Here is a 14,672-nt window from a genome sequence, read left to right as displayed (position 1 = left end):
ACAATTTAGGGAAACATTTTGTTTTCAATTCACAAGCCATGAAAAAGGGTTTAACTGGATGCCAAACAAGAAAAGTCTCCCACATCTGCTAAGAGAAATCTCAGCAACTGTACACCTGGTTGCCAGGTTTGAGGTCAATAATGCCACTTGAATCTTTAATTTAAAAGTTCATTATTTGCATTACTTAAAAATATTCATGAAAAGGAAAGACTCACCTGTTGAAAAAAAAAAACAGCTGGTTAGGTTAGGTTTTGATGCTGGGATTCTGGTTTAAGATGGTCCTTAAACTGGATTATGAACAGCAAAGGACCATCTTAAACCAGTAAAAGGACCAGCATAAACCAGCTAAAACCAGCATCCCAGCATTAAAACCGTGCTGGGTCATAAGCACTAAAAAACTTTTACTCTATATTCAATGTTTAACATGCAAAACATGAGCTCATGTTTAACTCTCTCTTATATTTCATCTGTTTCGCAATTTTTTAACCAACTTTCGAAATTATTTTTAATGACACTAGAAAGGCAAAACATGCAAACGGACATAAAGGTCACTGTGGCAGTGTACAGTAGGTGGCGGTAATGCTACGAAGCATCGAACTGCCTTTAAACAAGAAGAAGAACCTTGCGAATTAACAAGAGCTGGGTGTTTATCGGATTGATAAACCTAATAGAAAATAAGGTTATAGGTTCGCTACTGTACAATACAACATATATGTATATTTGCTGTGTTAAACATGTACGACTGAGAACACTTCGTCTTGAACCTGCACTGTAATCGAAATGTGACGCGATATAAATCCATGTAAAACTGGCTAGGTAAGATTATGTTAACTGACATTATTTAATACTCTTAGCAGCTGCACTTCACGCTTTCCGTTTTAAGCGATTGGGATTAAGAATGTTTTTTATTTTTCATTGTTTAACTAGATTGTGATCATTGATGACGGTTAACGTTGTTTGTTTATATGTTAATTTATAATCTTGCTCTGCTAACTGAATACAGAAAGCTTCGAATCATATGACACAGATAATGCCCCTGTATAATGCTTTGTATAATGCAAATATAATGCTTATTTGAGGTATTATAGATTTTAACATTTACATATTTATTTTAAATGCAACACTTTTGTTTATTTACAATATAAACATTTACACATATTAACGTTTTATTACAGGACAGTGGACCTCCAGGACCAGATGTGAAGAACCTTCCAGTAGGATGACTGAGTTTTGCATAGTCTTGCTTTACTTTATTTGAAACCTCCTGTCTAAGACCTCCTGTCTTAGGCCATAGGTTGTGTGTAAACAATGCTGAGGTGGTTTTCAGCAGATGAGTCCGGCTCTGCGCAAGGAGTGAGTATTACCCATGCTTTTGTCTAAATATCTCATAATGAAGATTGTTTTCTGGGATGTATAGAATCAGAAGTCAGCCTTATATGTTTAGTTTGGGAATGTCTAAGAGTGAAGTGTGTTTTCATTTTAAATAATTGCAAATATGTCAGCATATTTATTTCATGAGCAGCTGTGCAATATGCAAGTCACTATAACAAAATAAACCCTTTTAGGGTAATATAAGAAAACCCTCACCCCTTTACATTGTGCGTTGCATTAATGTTCATCATCATTAATAGATTTTTTGCTTGTCTCAGGCTCCTGGCTCCCCGCAGATGGACATGAGCAGTGACATAAGATTTTCTGAGGTCACTGAGCAGCTAACACAGATGGAGGAGCTGGTGGCCCATTTAAAAGAATTGATCAGGGAAAAAGATGCAACACTCAGCGGTAAAGATGACCAAGTCAAGGTAATTTACAGTTTGCAAATGCTCAAATGGTCAATGACATGATGTTTTTCTAATGTAGTTTATTAACAAAAGCATTAAAATTATAACTTTCTTGTTGATGTAAAAAAGGATTTTTTGTTGAGGATGGAAATTTCTCTTCCCAAATTCTCAACCAAATTTGTTTGTGCATTCAGTGCATTCATACAGATATGACCTGTTTTTTTTTTTTTTACATGAATAAGTAATTCCATTGCACAACATAAAATTTACTTTTCCAATCTTTTACTACTTTTCTTAGAGAGAGAGAGAATTTTTGTCCTACTTGTTTTGCCAAGCCCTTTCAAAGTGCATGTGTAATTTCTATTGCTTTCCGTGCTCTTGGACTTTTATTGTTTAACTTATATTGCACTTTTACAAGTCTCCCCTCTGGATGCAGACAGTATTGCTATTGTGCTTTTAGCAATCAGATGTTATGTGACATGATGTGGCACTAAATACAAATGATGTCCTGTTAACGAACAGTTTAAGGTCAAAAGTTTACATACACCTTACAGAATCTGCAAAATGTTTATTATTTTACCAAAATAAGAGAGATCATAAAAAATGTGTATGATTTTTTTTATTTTATTTAGTACTGATTTATATTTATAAAATTTATATTTATAAAAAAATACCTCCTTTAAAAGTTTACATACACTTAATTCTTAATACTAAATTATCAACAGCTGTTTTCTTTTTTTAGTGATATTTGTTTATGAGTCCCTTGTTTGTCCTGACAAGTTAAACTGCCTGCTGTTTTTCAGAAAAATCCTCCAAGTCCCACAAATTCTTTGGTTTTTCAGAATTTTTGTGTATTTGAATACTTTCCAACATTGACTGTATGATTTTGAGATCCATCTTTTCAAACTGAGGACAACTGAGGGACCCATACACAACTATTACAAAAGGTTCAAATGCTCACTGATGCTCCAGAAGGAAAAACTATGCATTATGAGCCAGGGGTGTAAACTTTTGAACAGAATGGAGATGTGTAAATTTTTCTTATTTTGCCTAGAATCATATTTTTTATTACTAATTTATTACTGCCATTCAGAAGCTACAGAAGATATTTACATGTTTCCCACAAAGGAAAAATAAGTTAAATTTACCCTGATTATCAAATAAAAAAAATTTCATCCCCCACTCGAGGCATTGTGTTTCCATCTGAAACATCAGTGAGTGTTTGAACCTTTTGTAATAGTAGCATATGAGTGCCTCAGTTGTCCAGAGTGTGAAAAGATGGATCTCAAAATCTTAAAGTCATCTTTGAAAAGGGTTCAAACACACAAAAATGCTGAAAACCCAAAGAACTTGTTGGACCCGAAGGAGTTTTTTTTGTAGAAAAAGAGCGGGCTAAACAAACAAAAAACAAAACAAAAAAAAACACAGCTGTGGATCATTCAGGTAAGAACAGTATTATTTTGGTAAAATAATTAACATTTTGCAGATTTATAGTTTATATTTCCTTAGTTCTTATTATAGTATGTAGCTTTCTCTTTGATTAGTTTTTGTATGTTTGTGCACAGATGAGAAAATTGTTCAATTATAGAGTCAGTCGCTGATTCTTACAGTTCTCAAGAGTTGTTTTGTAATGTAAGTTGTGTGTGTTTGTTCGGTAGGAGCTGACAGAACAAATGCAGCGCTTGCGGGGTGAGAAAGAAAACTTTCAGTCAAAGCTGGATGCAGAACGTCACATTACTCGGGCTCGGATCAAGGATCTGATGGAGAAACATGACGCCGAGCTGCTCAGGGCTGCTGATAAACATGAGACTGAGTTGTCAGAGAGGGAGCAGGCCTTGCGCAGACAGCTTGAGACTCTTCAGCGCTCTATGTCACAACCCGCAGATGCATCAGCAAACCTACCCACCTCCAACACAGCTCAGAAAGTCACAGAGCTGCAAGGTAGTCAATCATGTCACATGGTTAGAAAATGTTGTCTGCAGTTTGACCTTGCTTTCTCAAATGAGCTCAGTCTTGGTTAAGCATGTGTCACAGTAAATTTTGTTTAATGGTCTGTAAACATTTTCTTAATTGATCACTGAATGTTGCAGTGTCTACATTCAGGGTTGTGCCTATTTCGTTATTTGTCATGTTTTAGGGATGGACATGACATGGATGTACTTATACCACATTGTAAAATAAGTTTTGGAAAATAAGTCAAATTTCACTCTGCTTTCAGCATATTGCCCAAATCCATTTATTTAATTTACTGTTTCATGTACAGTTGAGGTCAAAAGCTTGCATACATTTTGCAAAATGTAATTTTTTTTGCCAAAATAAGAAGGATCATACATGTGTTACTGACCTTAATAAGATATTTTACATAAAATATGTTTACATATAGTCCACAAGAGAAAATAATAGTTAAATTTATAAAAATGACACTGTTCAGAAGTTTACATATGCTAGATTCTTAATACTGTGTTGTTACTGAATGATCCACAGCTGTTTTTGTTGTTTAGTGATAGTTGTTCATGAGTCCCTTGTTTGTCCTGAACAGTTAAACATCACACTGTTCTTCAGAAAAATTATTCAGGTCTCTCAAATTCTTTGGTTTTTCAGCATTATTATGTATTCCAACAATGAGTATATGATTTTGAGATCAATCTTTTCACACTGAGCACAACTGAGGGACTCATATGCAACTAGAAGATCATGGTAAATTTAAAATATTATATTTAGGCAAAATAAGCACATCTTCATTCTGTTCAAAAGTTTACACCCCTGGCTCTTAATGCATTGTTTACCTTCTGGAGCATAGGTGAGCATTTGAACCTTCTGTAATAGTTGCATATGAGTCCCTCAGTTGTCCTCAGTGTGAAAAGATGGATCTCAAAATCATACAGTCATTGTTGGAAAGGGTTCAAATACACAAAAATGCTGAAAAACCAAAGAATTTGTGGGACTTAAAGGATTTCGGAACAGCGGGCAGTTTAATTCTTCAGGACAAACAAGGGAGTCATGAACAAGTATCAGTATTTAAAAAAAAAAAAAAAACAGGTAACAACAGTATTAAGAATCAAGTGTATGTAAACTTTTGAACGGGGCATTTTTTAAAATTCAACTATTATTTTCTCTTGTGGACTATATGTACACATCTTTAATGTGAAATATCTTATTCAGGTCAGTATTAAATAAAAAAAAACAATTACATGCATTTTGTATGATCCCTCTTATTTTGGTAAAATAAGTAACATTTAGCAGATTATGCAAGGTGTACGTAAACTTTTGAACTCAATTGTAGCTTTAATCGGTTATAGAGCATTATATTTATCATTTATTCATGATTTTATCAAACAGTATGTTTATCATGATTAAAATTGTATATTAGGTGTCTGTAATTACTATATACTTAAAAATAATATAATGAATTGTTAGATTGTTAGAATATGTGACCCTGTACCACAAAACCAGTCTTAAGTCGCTGGGGTATATTTGTAGCAATAGCCAAAAATACATTGTATAGGTCAAAATTATTGATTTTTCTTTTATGCCAAAAATCATTAGGAAATTAAGTAAAGATCATGTTCCATGAAGATTTTTTGTAAAATTCCTACTGTAAATATATCAAAATGTAATTTTTGATTAGTAATATGCATTGTTAAGAACTTAATTTGGAGAACTTTAAAGGTGATTTTCTCAGTATTTTGATTTTTTTGCACCCTCAGATTCCAGATATTCAAATAGATGTATCTCAGCCAAATATTGTCCTATCCTAACAAACCATACATCAATAGAAAGCTTATTTATTGAGCTTTCATACATCTCAGTTTTGTAAAATTTAACCTTATGACTGGTTTTGTCACATATTATGAATTGTTACAATGTTAGATTAGTGACAAATTTGATGGTATGTTTAGGTTTAAGGGGTACAACAGTGGACGTAACTACAGAAATGAGTTATGTATTTAATTATGTATTAACATGTAATGTAAAACATTTTTATACTCAATAAGTGCATTATATCAAATGATTAAGTTAAATGTAGCTACACAGTAGTTAAAGGCACCTAATACATATTTCATTGAGTGGTTGACATTATTTACACAATCCTGTTGCACAATATGTACTTCCACATGGTTAATTAAGCTAATGATGGCAAGCCTGTCCTCACGATGCAAGCCGTGACCATACGAGTGTCAATTGACGTGATTTCTCCCAGCAGGAAGAATTTAAAAAAAAAAGCAAAAACAAAAAACACAAGCTTCTTTGACATCACATAATGTACTCCAGGCATCAAGTCTGTGAAGATAAATTGTTTCAAGGCTTTATGGCTTGAAGGGTTTTAAATTAACTGATCTTGTTTCATGAATTGTACACTATTTGGGACATATTGTGTCCATACATGGAGCTGAAAAGGTTTGTGCCTTCAAAATGTTGCCCAGGCCATCTAAAGGAGCTTTGATCCCTTCATTTATTTTCTGGTTATTACCATAGTTTTGTAAAGGACTAAAGTCTTTAAACAATCTTACTGTTGGTTATGCACTTTCCAGGAAATTGCCGAAACGTGCAGATCTTATGTTAGCTTACCTACATCCAAGAAAGTCTTTTTCCAAATCACGGTCTTCTGCCTACTTGTGCCATAGGGTATTACTTTGAACAGTTCTCAACTCAATGCATTTTGTAAACTCTCATCACCCTTCCTTTTCAGTGGCTTTGTTTTTATATTTTTGTCTGATCTGTTCTGTTCTGTCCATTTCAGCTCAAGTGAAGCTGAAAGAAGCAGAGGCCAGTAAAGCAGAAGGAAAGTTTTTAAAAATGAAAGCATGGTCCAAATCTCGGATCAGGCAGCTCGAGGAGGAACTCAAAAAAGTTCAGGTAAGAAAGCATATTGCATTTTCATTCGATTTGCACAGATGTGCGGCTAAATTTAATTAACGGCTTTCTGTTTTTGTCTTCAGTCTGGAGTATGTCTCAATATGTCCCCTGATGTCACGTCACTACATAGTCGCATTACTGAATTGCAAGAGGAGAGGGAGGACATGCTCAGCAAACTGGAACTGTATGAAGATATGAAGGCAAAAAATGGTATGAAGCAAGCAAACAAGCAAAGCCAGTTCATTTAAAAGATAGGAATTTTAGTTATTTTATCTATTCGAGAACTTGACAGATGCAATAATGGCTAATATTTGAAGTCTGGCGAGGATGTTTCTCAATATTTGCTTTTTATGTCACTACATGATCAAAATATGCTGGCAAGAAGAAAAGACTTAACTGTCAACTTTAACTGACAAAATTATTTTGCAAAGAAATGCAAATTACAGCTTATCGTAAATGGGTTTTATTTTACTATGCAAAAAATGCATAGAAAAAAAAATTACAGGAAATTAATTATATTAATCATAATCATATATTCTATAATCAAGAATATAATCAGTAATTAACATTGTTGGTTCTCCCTTGTTTCTGATTATAGCAGTCATTCTCTAGGGCAGTACTCATGGCGTGTGTTTTATTTATTTTTTTATTAACTTGTTTGACAAATAATTACAAATGAAGCAATTGACCATATGCACGGATTACTTCCTTGTTATAGACAAGCCAGCCAAGTCATTTCCGGTCAACTGTACTGTACCATAATAGGAGTGTACTTTGCTCGTTTTCTCTACATAATCCATTCACAATCAAAGAAAAGTTTTGTTTGTCTAAGAGGACCAAGCGTCCATGTATACTGTTTCAAGTTTGTGTCTGAGCTTGTTTATGTAATTATTTATTTTAATGACTTTTTGCACTTGCTATACTATTTACTTCAGTGCAAAAAAACTAAATTTTATTATACTAGCAATTTTATAATAAATCGAAATACAAGACGTCTTGAAAAAACTAGGGAGTTGAAATGGCAGCCAATGATTGATCCTCTTCTGCCATCTTCTGGTTATATGGGTAATTTCATGTCATTTTCATCTCAAAAAGACATTGTTTTCTGTGAAAAGACATTTTTTTTTTTTCCATCTTTTTGAATGAAGAGTGAATCTTTGAGGTGAATTTTATTGCACAGCTGTAGAGTTGAAAAATAATAATGGCTTTAAAATATTACAAGATTTTAAAAATGTGTTCATGACTATGAAGGCAAGTTACTGATTATCAGGAATACGATTAAGATGTCCTTGAAGAGAAGTATCGCTAGCTAGCTAACATTAGCTTAAACACGTTATGATAGTGTTTAGCTGTCAGCATTTAAATGTATAACTATCTGGCTTATCATTAGTTCTAAAGTACGCCCTGTGCATATGGTCAATTGAGCACATACATTAGTTTTACACTCCAAGCACAGCTTTGCAATATACTTACAAAAGTCTTAATAATAAAATATATTATTATGAAAAAAGGCCAACAATTAAAAATACAAGATATAATATAAGTAGTCAAAATCAAGTCTCAAAACACCAACAGTGGCACAGTATTTTCCAGGGGTAGTACAGTGATGCACGGTAGTATATTTATACATGCAGTACTACAGATGAAAGCAGATGTATATTTTTTGCACATCATGTGTGTGTGCTTTACAGAGTGTTGAGTACTGTTGCTACCCTTGAGGTTAGAGTAACTTGTTTTCTGATGAATCAGACCGCTAAGTGCTATGGAAAATCATGACGTAATCTTTAATTCTGTGTCCATCGGAGGACCTCATTATTTATTTATTTTTCTAGTTAAAGAAATACATAGATTAAGGTAAAAGCAAAAAGAATAAAATGCCATGGATAAATATTTATCAGGTAATAAAGTTATCTTGATATCATTTTAGATTCTGGTTCTGAAACTTTTATTTTGGTATCTTCTTTTTTAAGGTCATGTATCGTTTAGTCCTAGAGACCTCCAGAGATGTGGCTCTATGTACAAATTTTTGATTTTTCCCATTTTCAGTGGTTGAAAACTGAACTCGGGTCACTTTGTATAAAGCAAATGTTTACTGCACTCAACACTGCATATCCTGGCCAACTGAATGATTTGAAGTACCCAGTTGGGTCACAAAAGACACAAGAACATCCTGCCTCACATCAACATGCCTTCTGATCGTACACTGCAGGACAATGTTCTGAACTGAGGTGCCAGTGGTGTAAGTGGCCGTTAAAATAAAGGGCTTTGAACACTGGGTAAAGTATGAGCAGTGTGATTCGTAAAACAAGATAATGCAGTATTCTTTGTACTTTAGGTTAATAATGACCTGCGGTTAACTGTTAAAGGAGTAGTTCACTTTCAGAACAAAAATTTACAGATAATGATATTTTTTGGAAAACATTTCAGAATTTCTCTCCATATAATGGACTTCTATGGTGCCCCTGAGTTTGAACTTCCAAAATTCAACTTCAAAAGGTCCTAAACCATCACAGCTGAGGAAAGAAGGCTCTTATCTAGCAAAACAATTGGTTATTTTCTAAAAAAAAAAAAAAAAAAAAATACAATTTATATACTTTTTAACCTCAAATGCTCATCTTGTCTAGCTCTCTGTGTAGAGATTAAAAAGTATATAAATTGTAAATGTTTTTAGAAAATAACTGATAGTTTCGCTAGATAAGACCCTTCTTCCTCGGCTGGGATAAATTAGAGCCCTTTGAAGCTGCATTTAAACTGCATTTTGGAAGTTCAAACTCGGGGGCATCATAGAAATCCATTATATGGAGAGAAATCCTGAAATGTTTTTCTCAAAAAACATAATTTCTTTACGACTGAAGAAAGAAAGACATGAACATCTTGGATGACAAAGGGGTAAGTACATTATCTGTAAATTTTTGTTTTGAAAGTGAACTACTCCTTTAAGTGTGAAAAGCCCTTTAATGTTTGAGGTGATAACAGTGACTTCATTAAATAAACACCTTAGCAGTGCATACTTCTTGAACTCTTGATGGCTCCATAAGCAGTTATATGTGACCCTGGACCACAAAACCAGTCTTAAGTCGCTGGGGTATATTTGTAGTAATAGCCAAAAATACATAGTATGGGTCAAAATTATTGTTTTTTCTTTTATGCCAAAAATCATTAGGAAATTAAGTAAAGATCATGTTTCATGAAGATTTTTTGTAAAATTCCTACTGCAAACATTTCAAAATGTATTTTTTGATTAGTAATATGCATTGTCAAGAGCTCAATTTGGACAACTTTAAAGGTGATTTTCTCAGTATTTTGATTTTTTTGCACCCTCAGATTCCAGATTTTCAAATAGTTGTATCTCGGCCAAATATTGTCCTATCCTAACAAACCATACATCAATAGAAAGCTTATTTATTGAGCTTTCATATGATGTATACATCTCAGTTTTGTAAAATTTAACCTTATGACTGGTTTTGTGGTCCAGGGTCACATATGACAATTCCATTGTGTTTTAGGTATATACAATTGTTTTGATAGAGCGAAACAAGATGCATCTCTAATTACAACATTATTTGTTCTTCAGGAATTCCTATTTAAAAGACAAAAAGGCTTAGCTGTATGTAAAGTGACCCACATTGTGAATCCTAAAAATTTGTACAGTTTAAAATTTTTTTCACAACCAGGGCCCGGGGGTAATTGCAATAAATGTCTTAACTGTCACCTTTACCTGGGAGTTTATACAAAGCGTTTTACAATGGTTTCTAGCAAATCACAGCAATGGAAAAGCAGTTGCTATAGATATAACATTTCCCACAATAAATATAAATAATTAATCACTGACTTTTATACAAGTTTAACATTTACTGTTCTATACAGCTATACTAAAATTAACGCACATTTCTAAGTCTAAAATGAAGTCTAAAATTTGGTTGATTTGACATGGAATGACCCAAAATTTAAAGCAATGCCCCTTTTTGACACATTTGTGTCACATCATGATGTGCTTTGATTGATCATTACTGTAAATTCCAAGTACTCGAGTATGCAAGTACTTGTTCCCATTCATAAACTGCATGTTGTCTTATGTTAAGATTTTCTTGATCATTAATAGATGAACTACAGAAGCAACTTATGGAATATAAGGAACAGCAGAGGAAGATGCAGGCCGACCTGGAGCAGGTGACCAAAAGAGCAGCATCACAGGCAATGATATATTTGTTTGTTTTGCTTTTTGTGAATTTATTGTAAAATAAATATACCACCGTTAAACTGATTACACAAGGAAGGGGTGTTCATAAGAAACTTCACTCTCTCTGCTGATATGATGTGAATTAGGCTGTATTGTGAATACAATATGTGTGTGTTTTTCTATTAACAGGTGAGTGAAACGGGCATCATGGATGATGTTCAGGTGATGGAGTGGCAAGAAATGGTTACCATGGTGACTGAGTCTGAAAGGGTTCAAGATCAGGGTCATGAGAAGAATGTTATGGCCTTCAGAATGAGCCACATCGAGGAGGAGAGAGAGGGTAAGGATGCATATGCTATACATTCACAAATGTTTAAAAAAGATCATACATTCTTCCTAAAAAGTACCACAGCTGTTCGGTAGACAGAGCATCACTATTAAATACAAGTGCTTGTCTATACAGTCCAGTGTCGCAGTGTCGGTACCTATATCTTAAAGTACAATTTTATTTGAGCGGAGCACTGCATTAGAGGTTGTTCATTACAGGTGTGAGTCTTCACTGGCTTGCGTTTCGGTCTGATTTCAATTCGTGGGTACTAGATTACAATGTGATTCTTGAGGCATCATGATGAAGCTCGTTCTCAATTTTTCTTAATAAATACATGCTAGGGGTTAAGTAGCTTTAAATTCATACAGTGAAGTTATTGTATATAGCATTGTATATAGTCAAGTAATTTCAAATATAACTTCAAAAACAAAAATAGTCAGTAATAAGCAATTAAGAAATGCATTACAAGCAATAAACATACTTTCAGTATCTGTACGTTGTCCAGTCAAGAGCAGTCAGTGTTTTTTTCTTTTTCAGTATTATTTCCATTTTATTTTTATTAACAACATTATAGACTGCAGTAGGTCTAATAGGCTGCGTTCACACTAACACTGTCCTAACTACATGCGACGGCAACACGCAAAATTTCTATTTAAGAAACAGTTTCTATTTCTGTGACGACAAGGCTGCAACATACAAACTATGACAATAATACTGATTATTCAATCTTAAAAGTGTCTAATGTGCGTTTAAATATCATATTGCTTGACATTTGTAGCCATACTGAAATCAATGATAGATCATTTACCTCAGATCTTAAAAATAAATTTAAGCAAACATATAGACTACCTTAAAACTGCGAACTCATTGCAAACCAACAAGTTTTTTCCATGACAAAGATGGTGTCAGGCATTCAGTATTAAGGGTGCAGTGGTTCAACTTACTCACGGTTTAGTTTGTGTCGTGGTTTTACTCACGGTTTCGTTACAGTTCATGTGCTATGTTTAGGGAAAAAACTATAGAGAGTGCTACGTGTCATAATCTAAAGGCCACGCCCACCGGGGGGAAAACAAACCAACGCTCTCCATTGACTTTGTATTGCGGGAAGCTGCCTCCTTGTCATTTCTGACTTATAACAAAAAACAGAACAATGTCTAAAAGCTGCTATGTGACAAGGTGTACAGTAAACAAGCTTAAAAAGACAGAACTACGTTTTTATAAGCTGTCGACCTAAAAAAAAAAAAAAACGAGTGTCCGCTTACCGCAATACAAAGTCAATGGAGAGCGTTGGATTGCACCCCCCCCCCCCATCCCTGTCATAGCTTAAACTAGTTTAGTTTAAACAGATGCCAATGTGTGCTGTTCAGGTCTCACCTGCAAATGCGTGGTATCAAGACCTGGGTGATTGACAGAATAAATGACAGCTCATATTCCAGCATACAGCACTCGCATTGAACAAAAGTAAATGGTTTGTCCACGTTTTTTTGTTTTACGTGTTATTTATAAAAACAGTTTTACAGATTTAAGTTGAACCACGTCCTAGTGCGCGCCTAACCGTGGGTGGAGAACGGAGCGGCTGAATTTTTTTTTTTTTTTTGTAACCGAGAACCGTTACACCCCTACTCAGTATGTAGTTTTAATAATGTTAAGAGGTTTAATATTTATGAATTAGGTTATAAAATTGTCCATTACATTTGGAGTGCAGTGCACTTCTGAATGGCTGTGATAAATCAGCTGTACCCATGAGAGCTTTTTATAGTGTATGCATACAAAAAAACGTTTGAAATATCCATCTGTTTGCAGATGTCAGAATTAATGCATGTCCGCTTGTTCAGGTTATAAATAGATGAGTACATAGAAGTGGTGAACAGTAACAATGTATTTTCACTTTGTTACTGTGCTTAAGTACATTTTTCAAGTATTTGTACTTGAAACTTTTACTTCACTACATTACAAAGCATAATATTGTACTTTTTACTCTACTACCTTTCTTAAAAACATGTCGTTCCTCATTATTTTGAACTGGAGAAATCGCCACACTCTCCTTGATGAGAAAGTAATGTCCGATTTCAAAGAACCTGTTAAATTGATACGCAAATCACACTGAACAATTAATTTGTGAATTGGACTGATCAGATTGCGGTCAGAACCAGTCTCCAGTTAACAATTCCGTGTATTCACAAGTCTTAAACTCAAAATGATCTGGCGATTTTTGGAGCTCGAGTGCATACGTGACTGACTGTCGAGAAGTAGGTTACCAGTGCTGAATTTTAGGATTTATTATTGTAAATAAAAATCATATTTAGGTCACAACTGTCAGTTGTTTATAAACTCTCTCTCCCTTAAAAGGATGCCCCGTTTAAGCCTACTGCACTCGAGTAAAATAAAAAGTCACTTAGAACAACATTCAAAAACAGTGAGGATGAAATAAAAGAATACATTCTGGGCAGCCCCTTATTGTGTGTTATAAGCAAACCAGACTTTGAGCACCTCAGTGGTTGTGATTTTATATACATTTTATTGTGTTTACTCTAGTTGTCTGTTTTTTGGCACTCTTTATTACATTGGATACATGAAATGTGCTTATTCTTTATTTATTCTCAGGTTCTGTTGTCCTTGCTATAAATTGTGAAAGAGGTTAATCACTACTTGGGAAAAATATGATGGAGATATTTGGGTTTCTTATGCCTGTTTCACACTGGAAGTGTAAGCAGAGTAGAAGCAGCACAAAAGCTGCACATATACAGTGCCTTTTTTAGTGCACAGTGTGGATGCTGTAATCTGTTAACATTGGTGCTGGAAAAAAAATATGCACCACTTATGCCTCTAGTGTGAAGTAAGCCTTATTTTCGAAATGTCTGGTTTGTTTTTTTGATTACGTTTGTTTTGTAACACTTCTCTCCCACCTATTGGCCCTGAGACCCTCCTCCTCCCCATCTCCGCCTCTGCTCCTGCTCTGCATGATGGGTGCAGCCACTGAGAACAGTTTCCCATCAGTTTTGTGCATGCAGGTTTCATCGCCTCCATTGTTTGCTCCCGTCTGTGCTGCCAGTAGTTTTCTGGAACACTTCATTCTCTCCTAAGGAAACTCTGGCAGCACAGATGAAGCTGGCTCATGGGGCCCTGTCCTTCATCTGTCGCTTTATCCTCCTTTTTCTGCTTTTCCCCCTCTTCTTCCAAATCACTGGCCAAGTCTCTGCTATAAAAACAACAGTGAATGTGTTTTAGTTTTTTTTAGTTTTTTTTAATATCCAACATTATCACTCCTAAGTTCACATTTCACCTGCTTAAATTCTGTAATCATTTACTCACCTTCATGTCTTTCTAAACTTGTATAACTTTTACATTGTACTGTGGGACATAACAGATATTTGGAAAAATGTGAAAGCCCTTAGTGTTATTTATTTATTTGGTCATTTATTTGGGGGGTCGTGAACAACAAGGGTAAGTAAATAATAATAGAATTTAGAAAATATGTGAAGTATTTTTTGTCTGTACAGTGAAAGTCAGTACAGTGTACAGTACA

At 34.4% G+C, this 14,672-nt stretch overlaps 1 protein-coding gene across 1 annotated transcript in view; it reads left to right on the top strand.

Annotated features, from left to right (window-relative positions):
• Positions 1 to 630: 630 nt before the first annotated feature.
• Positions 631 to 14,672, top strand: part of LOC141345668 (uncharacterized) — a 37,854-nt gene continuing 23,812 nt past the window's right edge. The window contains exons 1-8 of the mRNA XM_073850555.1: positions 631 to 816; positions 1,176 to 1,353; positions 1,650 to 1,802; positions 3,440 to 3,722; positions 6,523 to 6,638; positions 6,722 to 6,848; positions 10,741 to 10,832; positions 11,008 to 11,159. Of these exons, the coding sequence (XP_073706656.1) occupies positions 1,309 to 1,353; positions 1,650 to 1,802; positions 3,440 to 3,722; positions 6,523 to 6,638; positions 6,722 to 6,848; positions 10,741 to 10,832; positions 11,008 to 11,159 (968 nt within the window). The 5' untranslated portion in view covers positions 631 to 816; positions 1,176 to 1,308. The remainder of the gene's footprint in view (positions 817 to 1,175; positions 1,354 to 1,649; positions 1,803 to 3,439; positions 3,723 to 6,522; positions 6,639 to 6,721; positions 6,849 to 10,740; positions 10,833 to 11,007; positions 11,160 to 14,672) is intronic.

This window comes from Garra rufa, chromosome 11 (assembly GCF_049309525.1).
Source record: "Garra rufa chromosome 11, GarRuf1.0, whole genome shotgun sequence".
Classification (NCBI taxonomy): Eukaryota; Metazoa; Chordata; class Actinopteri; order Cypriniformes; family Cyprinidae; genus Garra; species Garra rufa.
Note: the sequence above shows the minus strand (reverse complement) of the source record. Positions and strands in the feature narration are given on the sequence as shown.